Source organism: Ochotona princeps, chromosome 1, assembly GCF_030435755.1.
Source record: "Ochotona princeps isolate mOchPri1 chromosome 1, mOchPri1.hap1, whole genome shotgun sequence".
NCBI classification, from domain to species: domain Eukaryota; kingdom Metazoa; phylum Chordata; class Mammalia; order Lagomorpha; family Ochotonidae; genus Ochotona; species Ochotona princeps.
In genome coordinates, this window is record NC_080832.1 from 2,277,559 (window position 1) to 2,293,310 (window position 15,752).

Consider the following 15,752-nt stretch of genomic DNA (forward strand, 5'->3'; position numbering starts at 1 on the left):
AGCACCCTGAGTTGATGAAACTGTCCTCCTGGGAGCAGCGACTGAGTGCAGCTCTCTTATAGTTGCTGGCCTCTCACCGGGAGGACTGCCTGGTTGGGGCCACTGATGGGCCAACGCGGCTGGCCCGGCAGCTCACTCATGGTAGCAGCTGCAGGCTGCGGGTTTAGAGTCCAGGTCTCAGGACTCAGCTGAGGCGACACCCCGCAGAGCCTCTTGGGTCCCCAGCCTACCAGTCGGCCAGTGAGCGCGCGGCACTCGGAGGGCCGCTGGGGCCTGGCAGGGCGCGCGACGTGGGCGCGAGCGGCAGCAGCGTGGGGTGTGCCTGCTCCGCCAGTGGGCGTCTTCTGCCACTGCCGCCTCCACGGGCAGCGGCATTGCGGTGCTTTCCTGCGCGCTTTCGAGCATTTGCCCAGGCTCAGCTGCCAGAGCGCACACAAACCGCGCCACGCCTGCAGGCAGCGTCTCCGCAGCCCCTCGCCCCGCCAGCGAGGACGCCGATTGTGCGCGCCAGCCGGGAGCCCGGCGCAGCCGCCAGAGGACTCGCCCCCAGCCCGGGTCTTCCCGCACTCGCCGCGGGTTTGGAGCGCGATGTGAGGAAGCCTGAGCCGGGAGGGGCAGATCAGACGGCAGAGCAGGAGCGGCCGGACGCTCGGGTCGCGGTCGCCCGGGGAGGGCAGGTCCTGCGGGGGCGGAGCCCGGCGCGCCCCTCCCGCCCGCGGCCTCGCCCCGCCACGGCCCGCGGAGGACGGGCCATGGCCAGCCCGCTGGAGCCTCGCGCTCCCCGCCCCCAGGCTCCCCTGCCCGCGGCGGGGGGCGAGCCGGGCTCGGGCCCCGGCAAACTCCGCCCGGAACCCCGGCGCGGCGCGGCCGGCGGGGGGAGCGTGGCGGGCCCGGCCCTGGAGCGGCCTGGCCGCGGCCGGGTCGAGCGCGCCGCGCCCCCGCGCGCGCCCCCCTCCCCGGCAGGCCGCGTGGGCTCCGCCGGGGGGCCCGGCGCGCTCTCCGCGCTCGGCGGCTGCTGGGTCGCGGCCCGGGCCCCCTTCGCGCTCGCCCTCTCCTCCCCCGCCCCCTCGGCCTCCCCATCTTCCTTTTTCTTCTGGCCGCCGCCGCCCCTGCCCCCTCCCTCGTTTCTCCCCTCCTCAGCTGCCTTTCACCTCCCCGTGCGTCTCCCAGGAAGGGAGGGCGCGGCGGCGGCGGCGGCGGGAGGAGGTGGAGGCGGCGGCGATGCTGGCGGCGGAGGACAAGAGGCAGCTCCGCTGAGCGTCCCCGCCAACAGCAGTCCCCGCGGCGGCGGCGGGCGGCGGCGGCGGCTCTTCCTCTCGCTCGCGCTCCAAGGCTTGCTGCTCCCAGCCCGCGCCGCGCCCCGAGCGCCGCCGCCCCGGCTGCCCTTCGGCGCGGCCGCCCGGCGCGTGGGCTTCCTCGGCTTCCCGGGCGCCGGCGGGGGCTGCCCCGGCCCTGGCCCCGGCCCCGGCCCCGCCGGCGGAGGCGGCGGCCACTACCGGGACCGAACTCCACAGCGGCCCGGAGGCGCCGGCTGTGCGCTCGCCTCGCTTCTTCTCGGCTCCGACATGGAAGATGGACCTTCTAGTAACGCGAGCTGCTTCCGAAGGCTGACCGAGTGTTTCCTGAGCCCCAGTAAGTGGCCTGGCTCCGCGTCCTCGCGCTCACGGCTGGCGGGAAGGGAGCCCGTGCGAGGGGGCGGCCTTCTCCCGAGGGGCAGGGACTTGGTGGCACCTCCGTGGCGCGCGGGAGTGGCCCTCAGCGCCGGGACGCTGGGGCTTCTTAGGCTGAGCAGGAGGTGAGGTTGCAGATGCTGGTGGTCTCTGGCCCAGGTTGCTGCTGGTGGCCACACTTGGCCCGCAAGGCTTTTTCCTCTCAACTTTATGCGTGAGCGAACGCGCTCCCCCTGGCACCTGGAGCTCCAGCCCAAAGCGTCCCTGAGGCCAGGGCCTCGCAGCTACCCCCCATCCCCCCCCGCCCCCGCCCTGAGTAAAGACATCCACTTTCTCCAGGCCTGGGGTTCCGTGCCGGCACCCAGGGGCCCTGCCCACCGTGGTTCGGACTCTTCCCGGTGGCGATGAGTGCACCTCCCATCGCACCCACCCAGAGTCCACTGGGTATGGAGCCTGGGGTCTGTAGCGGTTCCTTAAAGCGGGAAGCACAATGGGCTGCTAGCGTGGACACTGGCGGTTCCCACCAGCCAGAAGCGCTCCAGATCGGCCTGCGGGGCGGGGGCGGGACCCGCGCTGCTAGCCACAGCTGAGGGGAGGTCTGAGGGTGCCGTGGGGTCGGGGCCTGGGGCGAGATTCAGCAGAAAAGTGAAGGTAGGGCTGCTCTAGGGAAGAGGCAGGCGGAAGCTGAAGGAGAGAGGCGCCTGGCAGGCAGAGGGAGTCGCCGTGGCCATGGAGGGAGGGCGAGCGGGGTGAGGATGGAACACTCGGGCGGGGCCTGGTGGGAGCACCTCGCGGTCCCGGAGGTAGCGCCCGTGGGGCAGCGGGCGACTTTGGTGCCACCCTGGCCGGGTGCGGCTCCCAAGGCCCAGAGCGCGGCTCCAGTGCCACCGGCCACCGCGTGCGCACCCGCGCCTTTGTCTGCTCCGCGCTTGGAGAGCGTTTCCCTGGTGCCTTCTCTCCTGGCAGATTCTCTTCTAGGGTGGCCGTTTCGGCTTTCTGCTCCCAGGTGCTTGTACTCTGGTCGCAGCTGGCTGCTGGCTGCTGGACACCCGCGGTCCAGCCACTGGTCGCGCCCCACGCTGGTCCGCTGGTCCGGCGGCTGCACACCCAGCCTTTTTGGGATGCAGCTCCTGTGTGAGAGCCTGTGCAGAGCAGAAAAGGGCCACTGCCCTCTGCGCTGCCAGCCAGCTTCTTGATCCGGGCGGGGCCACAGTGGTCTCTTGACTCAGTGGCCTGGTGGCCTTGCATCTGGGTGGACACGCGGGCACGTGCCCCAGCTGAAGCTCTCCTGGTGCCTGGGGCTTGAGTACTGTGCCCAAGCAGGGCATTGATCCCAGTGCCTCCTTAGCCCCTCCTCCTCCCATCCCAGGTGGTGGCTGAATTAATGGATGCTACCCATTGTAAAGCCCTGTGGCTCTGAGGATGAATGAATAGAGCTGTGACCACGCCTGGTGCCCTCAGATGTGGTCAGCAGTGACTGAATTGGCCATGGATTGTAAGTGGTTCCCAGCTTGTGGTGCCTGGGTGTGGGGTCGGGGGTGAGCCTAATGCCTGGTCTGGGACTGGAGTTGCAGGTCCTCTTGGTGCTCATGTGAATTCCTTCTTTTTAAAAAATAAACTTCTGCTTTTCTCAGTTGGCAAGGAATGGAATGGGAGTGGGTGGGGCGGGGAGGCAGCATGGGTGCTGTCCCTTGCAGCAGCAAACTCTCTTTGGGAGCTGGTGGTGCTGAAGGCTTTGGGAAGGATTCCATTGGTGGGCACCCTGTGGGTGCTGAGGTGGTTTCTGTGTGTGTCTCCTTTGTTTGCAGCGGAGTGGACCAGCTGAGCAGTGTTTCCATGATGGGTGGTGGGGCTGTGCAGGGAGGGGATGCCTGGGAGGCTTCCTGTGCCCACAGCAAAAGTGGGTTGTTAGAGGCACCCACTGCACTTGCTGCTTGAGGTGCAGAAGGAGCCCTGGGACCGCTGTCAGAAGGGACAGCTGGGAGTCCCTGTGAGAGCCAAGGGCACAGCTCTCTGGGATGTCACTGGGCCTGGGAGTCTTTAGGCAGAATGTGCCATTGCCCCCTGACCTGGGGGAAAGATGGAGCAAGAACAGGCTCATGGCGTGGGACCAGTGTCCCCACTCTTGGGTCTCTTGTTTCTGTCTGCGGGACAGGCTCCAGTTGTCTGTAATAGCAGAGTACTTGACACACTTTCTCTCTCTTTTCTTCCATTAATTATTTTTATTGTTTGATGATTTTTACATAGTTGATTAGGGTGGAAAGGCTCAAGGGCTACAAGAAGGTGGGCGAGGTCGCCATTTCCACATTCTCTTTTTTCCTTGCTGTATCTGGGTAAGAGGGCAGATAAGGAGAGAAATCACACCCAGCCTCCCAAGCACCTCTGCACCGTGGGATGGAGGTCAAGCACCTGACACCACCCCAGGGTCCCCGATGTGGGTCCTGCTCAAGAGGTTTCTATAGTTCAGTAGTTCTGACTTAATGCCAATCTCGCCATTCCAAGCGCGATGAACTCTCTTCAGAATCCACTGGCTGACACAGTCCACCTTAGAGTCTCTTCTTGCCTGGATATTCACTGGCACACCTCTTTGACCTTCGTGGCAAAAAAAAAAAAAAAAAAAAAAAGAGCCATCCTGAAAAAGGAATTCTAGCTTCTGTGAGAATCAAGACAGTGTGCAAATGCACACCAACACACCTGCCTGTGAATTCGGTGCTCCTTGCCTTCCTTTCCGATTATCCCTTGGTGTGACAAGCGAGTTGCCTTGTGGCAGCTGCTGTGTCCACTTGCTGTTTGCCATGAGAAAGCAGATCGTGCGTCAGAGACAGAGCATTCCAGTTGGCTTTGTGTTTGTTCCTGCCAGTTCTGGCTAGTGGGACTTAGAGAGCCTCCTGAGTGGGCTGGGCATTCAGGCCCAGGGCAGTACACCATCACTGGCTGCCTCACCTGCCGGCTTGTTGTGCTATTGAGTTAGTGTCCTTCCTGACATCACCCCATTTCATGACCCCTGGACACTTCCTCAGGCACACACCTTCCCACTTCCTTGCTGGGGGATTTGCTGATGAGAGCAGGACCAATTCATGTGGGTGCAGAGCCACAGTGTCCCACAGTGAAGTATGTTTTTGCAGTGTGCTGTGTGTTTGCCGAGAAGAGCTGAGGGATCAGGTGGGACAAGGCCCTGTATGAACTGTGGTGTACTTGCTTCCTGTGACATGTCGAGAGGAGGTGCTGGGCTGGATGGCACACACCTGCCGGAAAGGAGTTCTGTAATTGAGCGTGGAATCCATCCTAAGGTTCTGAAGCTTTGAATACCCTCAAATCTATCCCCAGCTTTTTTTTTTTTTTTGGCACAAAACCTTTTTCTATCCCATTAGGAAAAAAAAATAGTGCATTAGATAACCAGATTACTGTAAGGCCCAGTGGGCACAGGTGGGGAACCTTTCACCAGTTACTGCACAGTGGATGTTGGCTTAAAAGCAGCTGATGCAGCCTAAGAAAAACAGAGGAAGAAAAAGTAATATTTTCTCCCAAATGGGAACCTCTGAGCCGTAATGCCCAACATTTTAAGCTCCTACAAGGAAATCTGTTAAGGCTTTCCAAAGGAAATTTCAGGACAGACCGGCCCTGGTGGTCACCTGTGGCGCTTTCTACCTGCCTGGGTTATGGAGCCCACTGACTGGCTTGCCTGCTCTTTGCTGATCTTTGCCTCTTTGTGGGGCCCAGAGCGAGTCTGAGGGCAGGGTTTGTGGCCTGTGAGGGCGGCCCTGACACTGACGGTGGCTGACACACATAGCCTGGGTTCTGGGATATTTGAATTGGAAATGCAAAAATCAAAACAAAAGCTGGTGGCTGTCTTCAAGGAATCTAGAAATTGGTGAGCACTGTTGAGCTCTTATTTTATGTCAGTATTTTCTGGGCATCTGGAGCCAGAGCTGGGCAGAACAGACTTGATTTTCCCAGGGAGCATGCCTCGAGTTCCTGAACATAGTGTTTGTGTTGGGCTAAGGAGGCGTGGCAGGACCCCTGAGGGCTGGACACAGGGCAGGGTGGGCAGAAGCAAGAAGCCCACATCAGTGGAGCTGGGCTTCCCTGTGGTGGAGGCAGAGGCCTGGTTGCTGTGGCAGAGCAGTGGAGGGACTCTGCACCGGGCATGGATGTGAGCAGGGAGATGTGAGTGGCAGGTGACAGGTCGTATTAACTTGGCTGGACGCTGGATGTGTGTGGTTGGGGTGTAGTGATGCCTGAAGCGGGATGTCTCCCGGTGGCTCGCTGTCCCTGTGTACAGCTGTATTCTTGGCAGTGGGAGTCTTTGCCCACGTGTGGTCTGCACTCACCGGGTCCCACAGAAACTCACCAGTCCATTTGTTATTCAGGGGCTGTGTGGGGCACTGGGCACATCAGTGGACCTTAATGGGGATGCCTGACTCATATCTGGCCGTTTGGGTTGCAGTCCTCCTTGGCCTCTGTTTCTCCGGATTCCTGCTGGCATGCCCCCTGGGTAGCTGCTGCCCTCTAGGGGGACCAGACTATGTTCTAGGCTCTTGGCTTGAGCCTGGCAATTGCAGGCTTTTGGGGAGTATGGCAAAGGCGGATGATCCCTTTGTACCTGTCTCTCTGCCAGTCAAGTAAAATTAAACATTAAAAATAAAAGCTGCATGTTAACGCCGCATGTTGACCCAGTGGCAGGGGCTCTGGGCTGACGTCACCCTGACCCAGCACAGCACGCCTGCAGCTATCAGGATAGGAATACCTGGGCAGGGAGAAGGATGCGGGCTGGAACATCGCTGGTACCAGGAAGTGACCAACTGAGATGTGTCACGAGGCAGGACCAGCAGATAGATGAGTTAGAAGTCAGCAGACGAGGGTGTTGTGTGCTTACTCCACACAGCAGGAGAAGCGTTCAGTAAGTTTGGAGCCGACACAGGCTGTGTGGTTTATAATTTAGGAAGCTAATCCTGGCTGCTTGGTGACTGAATCCGAGGGCTGTGGGTCCTGCAGGGTATGTGGAGGCCTCCGTAACAGGGGAGGTGTCAGACAAAGTCCAGAGAGGAAGTGTTGTGCAGTGGAGGTGCAGGGGTGTGGGAGTTGAGGGCAGAAGGCGTTGGGTGTGTGGAGTGGGGGAGGAATTGAGAATCCCAGCCTGGGTCTGTGGCCAGGGTGACTGCTATGTGGAAGGCACTACTTGGTGGGGAGACGGGCAGTCGGAGGGTGTGACTGGCCAGGTGAAGGCTGCAGTGACCACAGTGGAACTTGGTGCAGAGGTTGGGAAGGCGGATGGATGAGCAAAGCCCGGGTCTGGGGACGGATCAGGTGTGGAGGAGTGATCAGAGCTGTGCAGTTGGGGGCATCCTGTTTCATAGGAACCTGGAGGGAATGCAGACAGAGCTGGTCAGTGAGCAGTCTGTGGTCCAGTGGGAGAGCTCAGCCAAGGCTCGGGGGATGGGGGATGGAGGATGACCCTGTGGCGTTCCGCAGCCTGACCCGGAGTGGGAGCAGCAAGGGACGAGCTGAAGCAGAGTTGTGAATGGAGACTGGAGACAAATAGTGGGAGTGAGAAGAGGGCAGAAGAAGGAGACGCAAGTGACAGAAGAGAAACCACACAGAGCGAGCCCCTGAGCAGGAGGGAACTGAGTGCCGGAAGCCATGGAGCAGGAGGCGCTGCGGAGCCCCACGGGTCGTGGGAGAAGCTCAGTGCCCCAGAGATGCAGTAAGTCCCGGCCACCAGCAGGACTGGGCGGAGAGGTGCTGAGCCACCCGGAGGGAAGCCTGGGGTCGGTGTATGGTCATGTCTGCAGCAGTCATGTCCTCAGCACTGGGTTCCAGAGCTGGCTGTTTCCCCCCAAGGGCTGACTGAGAGGGCCCATGCGCCCACTAGGAAAAAGAGCCCGGACCAACAGCGCTTTCAGAAGGCAGCAGGACTGGGCTGTGTGTCCGGGACGTGTTCTGCCTGCTGGGAGAAAGCCACTTTCCCTGGGACGAAGGGAGGATGGGTGTGGGCGCGGAGGCATCCTTATGTTCCCTGTGCACCCCGTTACCTCCCCTGATCAGGCTGTGTTAGGGCATCTGAGAATGCGCTGCAGAGGGTCTTGGCAGAAGGCAGCTGGCAATGGGGTTGTGGAAAGCGGGACAGGACCTGTCCAGGGCCGTGGCGAGAAGGGCAGGAGTGCTGAAGCTGGGAACTTAAGAAAGTTGCTTATTGAAAGTCATAGCATAGAAACATTCTAGCGGTGTGCCGTGTGCTGGTTTGGAGCTGGAACAGAGTAGATGTGCACACTGCTTTGGAAAGCGGCTGAGCCTGAGAGTACACCTGCCTCGGCGAGAGCCAGCAGGGTGGGAGCCAAGCTCTGGGAGGACCCTGAAGGAGGGAGCCAAGCAGGGCTGGATGGGAGCCAGGAGCCTCTGCACAGCAGGAAGCATTAGGAGGCCTCTGTGTACTCAGAGAGAGTGGAGATGAGGTGGATGGGGCTGCCCTGCCTCCTTGTGGCCAGGGTTGTTTGCTTAGGGGTGGAGGGTGTGAGATGAGGGCAACACAGGAGGGTTTCCCCAGTGCCTGCCTTCATCCTGGCAATGGATGGGTCAGCACAGATGTACTCCTTGTTGTCCCAGATCCAGAGAGGATGAGAAGTGAGGAGAATGGCCTGCAGGAGTGGCTGCCGAGTGCCTAGGTGGGACCCAGCCCGTCCATGTCCATTCATCAACCTCAGCTCTGATGGCTTTGTGGTGTCAGACTTCTGAGGTTGGCTGCCTTCTGCCCTGGGGGCCAGCATGTTTCCTCCTGGTGCCAGGAGGCCCTCCTCAGACTTCCCCTCTGGGGCATCTGGAATCATCCAGGGCCTGGCCCCCTTGTGTTTGCCACCCATCTATCTGTGCACCCCTTGGAGTCGGGGTGCATCCTGTCCTTTTTGTTACCCTCAGATCCCAGCTTAATGCCAAACACAGGAAGTCCCAGGAATGGCAGATGTTGCAAGGGGGAGAGTGTTTTGGAAGTGGCCCTTCAACAGTGTGAAATCTTCCTGACGGGAGAGAAAGGGTGAAATGAAGTGGTTGTAAAAATTCGCTGGCAAGATTCGATGCGTGATGGTGATGCTGATTGATTGATGTAATCATAGCACATTCTTTGGAAGCGGCGACCAGGGTGCCTGGTCCTGTGGACATGGACTGTCTGTGCAGGTGTGTCCGCGGGGGGCACTTGGAGTGCATGGGGCTGAGGGAGATGGACCATCGGGATGCCTTAGCTTTGTTTCCCCAGGGCAGTGAGGAAAAGCTCTTTGTTTCGGTCAAAACATTTGTCTACATCGCAGCAAGAAAACATTGGTTGCGCACTTTGGAGATGGGCTGAGTGTTGGAGAGGATGCCTTGTCTATGAGGACACTGGTGTGTTTGGGCATTCCGGGCTGGGAGTGCTGGGCCAGGAATGCTTCTGAGTGCGGAGCAGATCCCTTTGAGGAGAGGGAAAGCAAGTTGGGAGTTGGAGGCTAAGAGAAGGAGGCGATTGCTCAAGAGTTGGGGAGGGGAGCAGTGGGCTCATGTGACCTTCAAATCATACTGACTCCTATCTGAAGACGTTCTGGGTGTTTCTGGACGACGGGTTTGGCGACTTCAAAAAGAAACATCCAGAATGGTATTCCTCGGACTGGGCTGTGCTGCCTCCTGCTGTGTGTGTCTCAGGGTTTCTGGACATGTGTGTGTCTTCTCTGTCCTGATAGAGCATTCTTGTGGGATGGGTCGCCACGTCCTTTGAGGACTGCGCTCTTTCCTCTGGAGGAAATGCATAACCCCGCTCTGCAGAGGTCAACCAGCGACCTGGCTACGAATCCTGTGCATCGAAGGCAGCGTGGTGCTTGTATGTGGGAAGATAGACCCTCTGTGGTGCTTGTATGTGGGAAGATAGACCCTCTGTGGTGCTTGTATGTGGGAAGATAGACCCTCTGTGGTGCTTGTATGTGGGAAGATAGACCCTCTGTGCAGCAGATCAGAAAGGTCCTCTCTCTTTCTGGCTCTATCTCTCAGGTTGGTTTAATTGTTTGAAAGATGGAATTTGAGAGAGAATGAGAGACGTTGATTTCCATCTGCTGGTTCACTCTACAGATGGCCTCAGTCCTGGGTTGGTCCAGGCTGAGGTCAGGCGTCAGAAGCTTCATCGGGGTCTCCCACAGGGACAGGAGCCCCCCAGGACCTCAGCCATCTTTGGCTGCTTTTCCTAGGCTGGAACTTGAACTGACCCCCATGTGGGATGCTGGTGTCCTAGGTGGTGGCTCCACATGCCATACCATGGCACTGGTCACATCAGAAGAGTCTTAAACAGACCCAGGCATACACAGGGAGGCAACACACTGTGGACGTATCGTCTGCTAAGCTGGAGAAAGGGGAGACTACTGGATAAATAATTTGGAGGCAGTTGGGCAGCCATGTGGGAAAACCTGTATTCCTTGGACTGTAGCTCCAGGATACTATACAAGGAGTCATATGCAGAACATCAAAACACTCATGGAAAAACAGAACGGAGAGATGCTTGTTTTGCAGAAAGTGTCTTGTATGAGCTTAAGGAAAACGTATGGCATATAAAAAAAAAAAAAGAAAAAAACACTCATGCATAGCCAGATCTTTTGCCTGCAGATAAACTTATCTTTTCATCCCGTTTCCCACAGCTGGTTTCAGAGGCTTTCCTGGATTTCAACGCAAAGGAGGAGACCCATGAAGGGAAAGAGGCTCCAGACTCCTTCCCAGCCTTGGGCTGGGGGACCTCCAGCTGTGACTCAGGTCCACAAGCAATCCCAGCGAATCTGCAGCTCAGCTTCATTAAGTAGCACAATGCTGCTAGGGCACCCTGCGTGGCGTGTGCAGGTGGCCATGTCCTACAGAGCTCGCCCCCCAGCAGCCCCCTAAACACACTCCCTATAGGGTCTGAAGCTGAAACCCTGGCACCCTGCCTTTCCTGAAGCTCTCTTGCCTGCCTGGCCCAGACCTTCTTCCTGTGTGTGGAGAACTTGCAGAAATGCGTGAGAAACAGCAGCCCTCCCTAAGAAGTGCCCGTGAACGTGCAGTCCATAGGAAAGGGCTCTTAAAAAAAAGATGTTCAACTTCTGTCTTAAGTGTGACTTAGAATAACTCGAAGGTGCCGTTTCCACTTGCCAAGTGTGCATGAAGTCATCCATGCTGTAACACACTGTAGACGCGGCTGAGCAGAAGCTGGTGTGCTCCTGCGGGGTGGGCAGGCCTTTCAAACATGCGCGTGTCCCTTGAGCCAGGGACTCTCTGCTGGGACTGTTTCATTCCGAAGTCTCACCTGTGGGCAAAGTAACATGAGGTGCTAATGCAACGTTGTTTGAAAGAGATCATGGCACATCAACCCAAATTTCTGTCAGTCGGGGCTTCATTCAGTAATGTTTGCAGCTTGCAAAATGAATGCACTCCAGATCTTCCCAGTACATTGTTAGGTGGAGGAAGCAAGATATAACCCATGCATGTGTGTGCACTCAGCTGCGCATGCGTTGTTGCGTGAAGTAAAAGGGCATGCCCGTAATTGTATGTGGAAACTTGGGGGAGAAACCATGAGTGAGTGACACCGCCTGGGGGAGATGGGAGAGTTTTTAGGCATACTGTTCCACAGTTTGTGCCTTGCAAATCATGTAACTCATTACCTATTTGAAAATTACCTGTAAGAGTTTGGTGAAGTATTACCTCGTGGTGAGTTGCCCTACTCTGCTTCTAGTGCAACTGTCATTGTCTTTTTTTTTTTGAGCTCAGAGTTTCCTTTTACAGCCCCTGAAGTTTGTTCGATTGATTTCTGTCTTCCTCCAGCCTCCCACGGACTTCTCCCACACAAGATCTGCAAATGTCAAGCCATGAATATTAAGAAGGATTGCATGCATCAAAACCTCTCTCGGTGATCTTATCAACCCCCTTTCTACGTCATGCACTGATCTGAAACGGGGAAAAAGACGCTTCTGTTGATGTCCGTTCCGCCTCTGACAGCGTCAGCAGCTTGGCGTGCCCGAGGCGAACTGCTGTGCACCCTGTCGGAGGGCTGCCCGCAGCTTTCTCTGCAGATCCCGATTGTTGGCGCTGTGAGAACGCGTGCTCACATCCGGCCTGTCTCCCGGGGACAGAGCCGCATGTGGCATCTGCCACCCAGTGACACCATGATCAGGGTCCTGGGGTTCATGGTCACTGCCTCTGAGACCACAGTGACTGCATTACTGGGCGAGAGCAGAGGGCGGGAGGCAGCTGCCTGTGTCCCATGGCTCTGAGATCAGGTGGGACCACGCCTGTCCTGGAGGGCGCTGGACTTCCCCAGGTCTTTCCCAGTGCAACTGTCTTGCTTTGTTTTAGGCTCACAGGGAGTGCTGTCCCCCACAGACCCACATGGACTTCTTCTGTCCTCTGCCTTGGAGCTCAGCCTTGCTTCTTCTCCTGCGTTCTGCTTATAATGAGAGCATTACTCTTTGTCTTATCACTTAATATTATTTCCTTTGAATCCACCCGTTGGTTTTATTGTAGCTGTTACTTCCTTCCTAGTTACTGGATTTTATGGAGACCTTTTCCTAACCTTGAGTGGCAACCTTCTGCCACCCTAGCACCTTTCTTGGAGAGCCATGCCTCATGCCCTTCCCCCTGCCCGCCGCCCCGAGACATTGTCTTCTTGTGTTTGGGGTGGGGGACTCCTTCTAACTGCTCCTTTTTCTCGTCATGGGGGTGGGAGAAGGCTTGTCTCTTTCCCCTCCCTGTCCTGCCTGGAGCCACCTAGGGGTCTTTTCATCACAGGTCATACCTTAGGAGTCAGGACTTGTCCCTAATTCCACTTCATTTCTCACCAGACCTGTTTCCGTGGCTGTTGTGCGTCTTATCATTTGGGACATCTGTCTGTGTTTCTGCGTGAGCCTTGGTTTTCTCTCTGCTTCTGTGGGTATGTTTTAAGCTATACTCGGGCCACATTTTTGAGACGCAGAAGTGGCTGGCTTCTTGTGTGGAGGTCTTAGGCTGGGAGGAAGTTACAGTTCACTGGCACAGTGAGATCTGCAGTACCCACTTGGAGCATGGCACGGATCTTTTCTTTCAAGGTTGACTTGTTTATTTAACAGGCAGAGAGGGAGGGAGAAAGAGAGATCTTCCATGTGCTGGTTCGCTCTCAGATAGCCGGTGTGGGCCCAGATAACTCCAGCAGGGTCTCCCATGTGGGTGGCCGGGGGCTCAAGCTCTCAGAATGTTCTCTGCTGCCTTCACAGGTGCAGCGACAGGAGGCAGGTCTGAAACTGGGCAGCCAGCGCTCAGCTCAGCATGCTTGTGGGACGGCTGTGTTTCAGGCAGCAGCTTTTCCCGCTGCACCACAACACAGCCCCCAGGACCTCTGCTTTTGTGTTGGTGGTGTTGTCAGCTTCAGGACAGCTTCGAGGGGCGCAGCGGGGTGCATAGTCAGAGATGCAGTGTGCTGGTCCTTGTTTCTCTGTGGGGTCACTGCTTGCCCTTGTCCTTCACCTTGCACTTGGTAAATGGCAACTTCTGCATGTCAGCTGGGAGTCTGATGCTTTGAGAAATGAATGTGTGTGTTTGTCCAGCACACATGGCGGGGATGTGACAGGCAGGGCTCAGTGACCAGTGTGGGAGAGGCTGGCATGTTCAGAGACATGAGCCAAAGCAAAGCGTCCCTGGGTCTCCTCCGATGCCAGGATGCCCGGTGGAGGAGGCATGGCCAGGAAGCCCGGGCAGAGCTGCCGGCGATGACCCTTTGGCTGGAAAAGGTGTTTCTTTGTCATTATGGGAAGTGCAGCCCCTGGAAATAGTGACATCAGGAAATGGCTCTAGTTGTTGTCCAGCAGTTGTTATTCTGTTGGCAAGAAATTAAAGGACGATGTGTTGAAGAGGGACAAATTTTTAGAAAAAGAAGGAACTTAAAAGTGGTTGTCCCTGGAATTCTTCTATTCAGGGGAGCTGCTTTCTGAAAGTCATTTCCCCGTTGAAGGGGCTTGTTGCACTTCCCAAGGTCTTGCCTACCGCCCTATTTGGGTGGCTCTGACTCGTGGGAGCAGCCCTGCGGGGCCCCGCTGCCCAAATGGCCAAGAGCCAGTGGCCCACGCGGGGCGTGGGTGTCCTGCCCTGCCCCTGGCCTCCCGCCCCCCGCACAGGCTCCCTAGCAGCAGTGGTGTTTTGTTTCCTGTGTTACTGGTGTTTGTTCCTCTAAGGATTGTATGGACCGGTGCTCTGTCTCTTTCCTGAACTGATACAGAGCTACGTGTGTGTTGGGGTTTGTTATTTCTGAAGAGCGAGCCCACGGCCCATCAGGTATGGGTAGGGAAGGCCTCCTTTGAGGTCCGTTCTGAGGCTGGGTGTCTGTCCTGTCAGCACTGACTGAAGCTGAGCTCTCAAGTCGTGTTCGTGCAGTTTCCATCTCTGCAGGGACTGTGGAATTCCTCTCTTCCACAGAACAACCCAGGCTGTTTCTCGGCACATCACTGACTGGCGTGGGTCCGCAGCCAGCAGGGTTTTATACAGGAACGGGCATTGGCCATAGACCAGCTCCCGCTTCTGGGCCCTTTGTCTGGAACACCCGCTGGGGTGGCTGTCCTGAGAGCAGGGTGCACAGCGTGGGCCTGCCTTTCCTGGGTGCTGAGCTCAGCCTGGGAGGACTGATAGGGAAGGCCCCGGTGGTCCCGAGGATGCCCTGGAACCAGCCGTTGCGAGGAGTCTACACTGTATACGATCTGGCCTCAGATCTCAGCTCTGTAGAATTACACAGAACTCCAATTTCCTTATCTCTAACACAGATGGTTGGCTGACTTTTTTCTTCCCCGCAAGACATGTTGTTAAGACGCAGGTGCTTGGGAATTTTCTTGAGTGGTAAACATTTTACATTTATATATTTTGTAATAAGCAGCAGAGGTTCAGCTTGTGATTTTTTTTTTTATATCCAAAGAAAAACTTGAACAGCACCTTTCAGAAATCCTTGCAGTGCTGCTGCTGCTGTGTCAGAGGCACCGAGTCTTTTGCTGCACACGTCTGTGAATGGATGCGCTTGTGCCCCGGGCAGGGGGACAGAGCTGTGCAGTGGCCTCTGCCCTGCTGTTTTGAAGCTGTGTGCATCGTCCCCAGCTGGTGCTGCTTTGGCCCATTTTTCAGAGCGGACTCCAAGCACGAGCCTATTTTAGGATGTGACCTGCGTGCTGCTGGCTGTGTTGGGAAGTGCCTCCCTGCGTGCCCGTGTCCTGCCTTACATAAGGATGTTGTCCTCCTGTGGGTGCCTCTGGGACTCTTGGTGGAGGTGAGGGACTGGCCGAAGGATGTGAAGTTGCAGAGCCCTTGGCTGATGGCCAGTACAGCTGTGCTCTTGTGAATGTAGCCTCAGGCCCAAACTGGGTGACAGAGCTCTCTACTTCAGGTTTCCTAGGTTGAGTTTCCTTCAGGTTGGATTCTGGGGCAAGGACAGGTGGCTGGGCTTGGGGTGAGATAAGGACCAAGGAAGCCTGGGGCCAGGGTGTGGGGGCAGCTGGCAGGAGAGTGGCTGTTAGAGTTGCTCCCATGGTGTGGAGGGGCTTGCTGCCCCCGGGACCCTGAAAAGACAGGAAGTGGCAGCACCCCAAGTTCTTACAGAGGTTTCCTGCTGCAGGACCCAGTGGGCACTCTTGGCCTGGACGCTGGGTGGAGGGCAGTGAGGCCAGGTGTGGCGCTGCCCGCTTTGACGGTTGGCCTCACTGGGCACATTTACTCAAATGGACAGATAGAACCTTAGGTTAGAAGGCGTGGCACTGTTCCTTGTTTTCATAAATCTCACGATTTTTTCTTGGGCTCAGTGTATATCTGAGCAGTGGTCCTTCTATACATACTCAGTGTTTTCAGGTTAAGTTACATCTGTTCAGGGCAGGGCATTTCAGACAGGCTGGTTTGTATTGAGATGATGTATATGCATTCTTATTTGTGTTTCAATGAAAGGCAGATATAAGGAGATAGAGGGAGGGAGAGGGAGAGAGACAGAGAAAGGGACAGACTCCTGTTGGCTGGATCACTCCTCAAATCCTGAAGCCAGGAACTTCATCTGGGTATCCCCCAGGGATGGCAGGGTCCCAAGTGCCGGGCTGTCACCTGCTACCTTGC

The 15,752-nt window shown here is 57.1% G+C and overlaps 1 protein-coding gene across 1 annotated transcript in view; it reads left to right on the top strand.

Annotated features, from left to right (window-relative positions):
• The first annotated feature begins 752 nt into the window (after positions 1-752).
• Positions 753-15,752, top strand: part of PDE10A (phosphodiesterase 10A) — a 244,064-nt gene continuing 229,064 nt past the window's right edge. The window contains exon 1 of the mRNA XM_058678443.1: positions 753-1,632. Coding sequence (XP_058534426.1) covers positions 753-1,632 — 880 coding nt within the window. The remainder of the gene's footprint in view (positions 1,633-15,752) is intronic.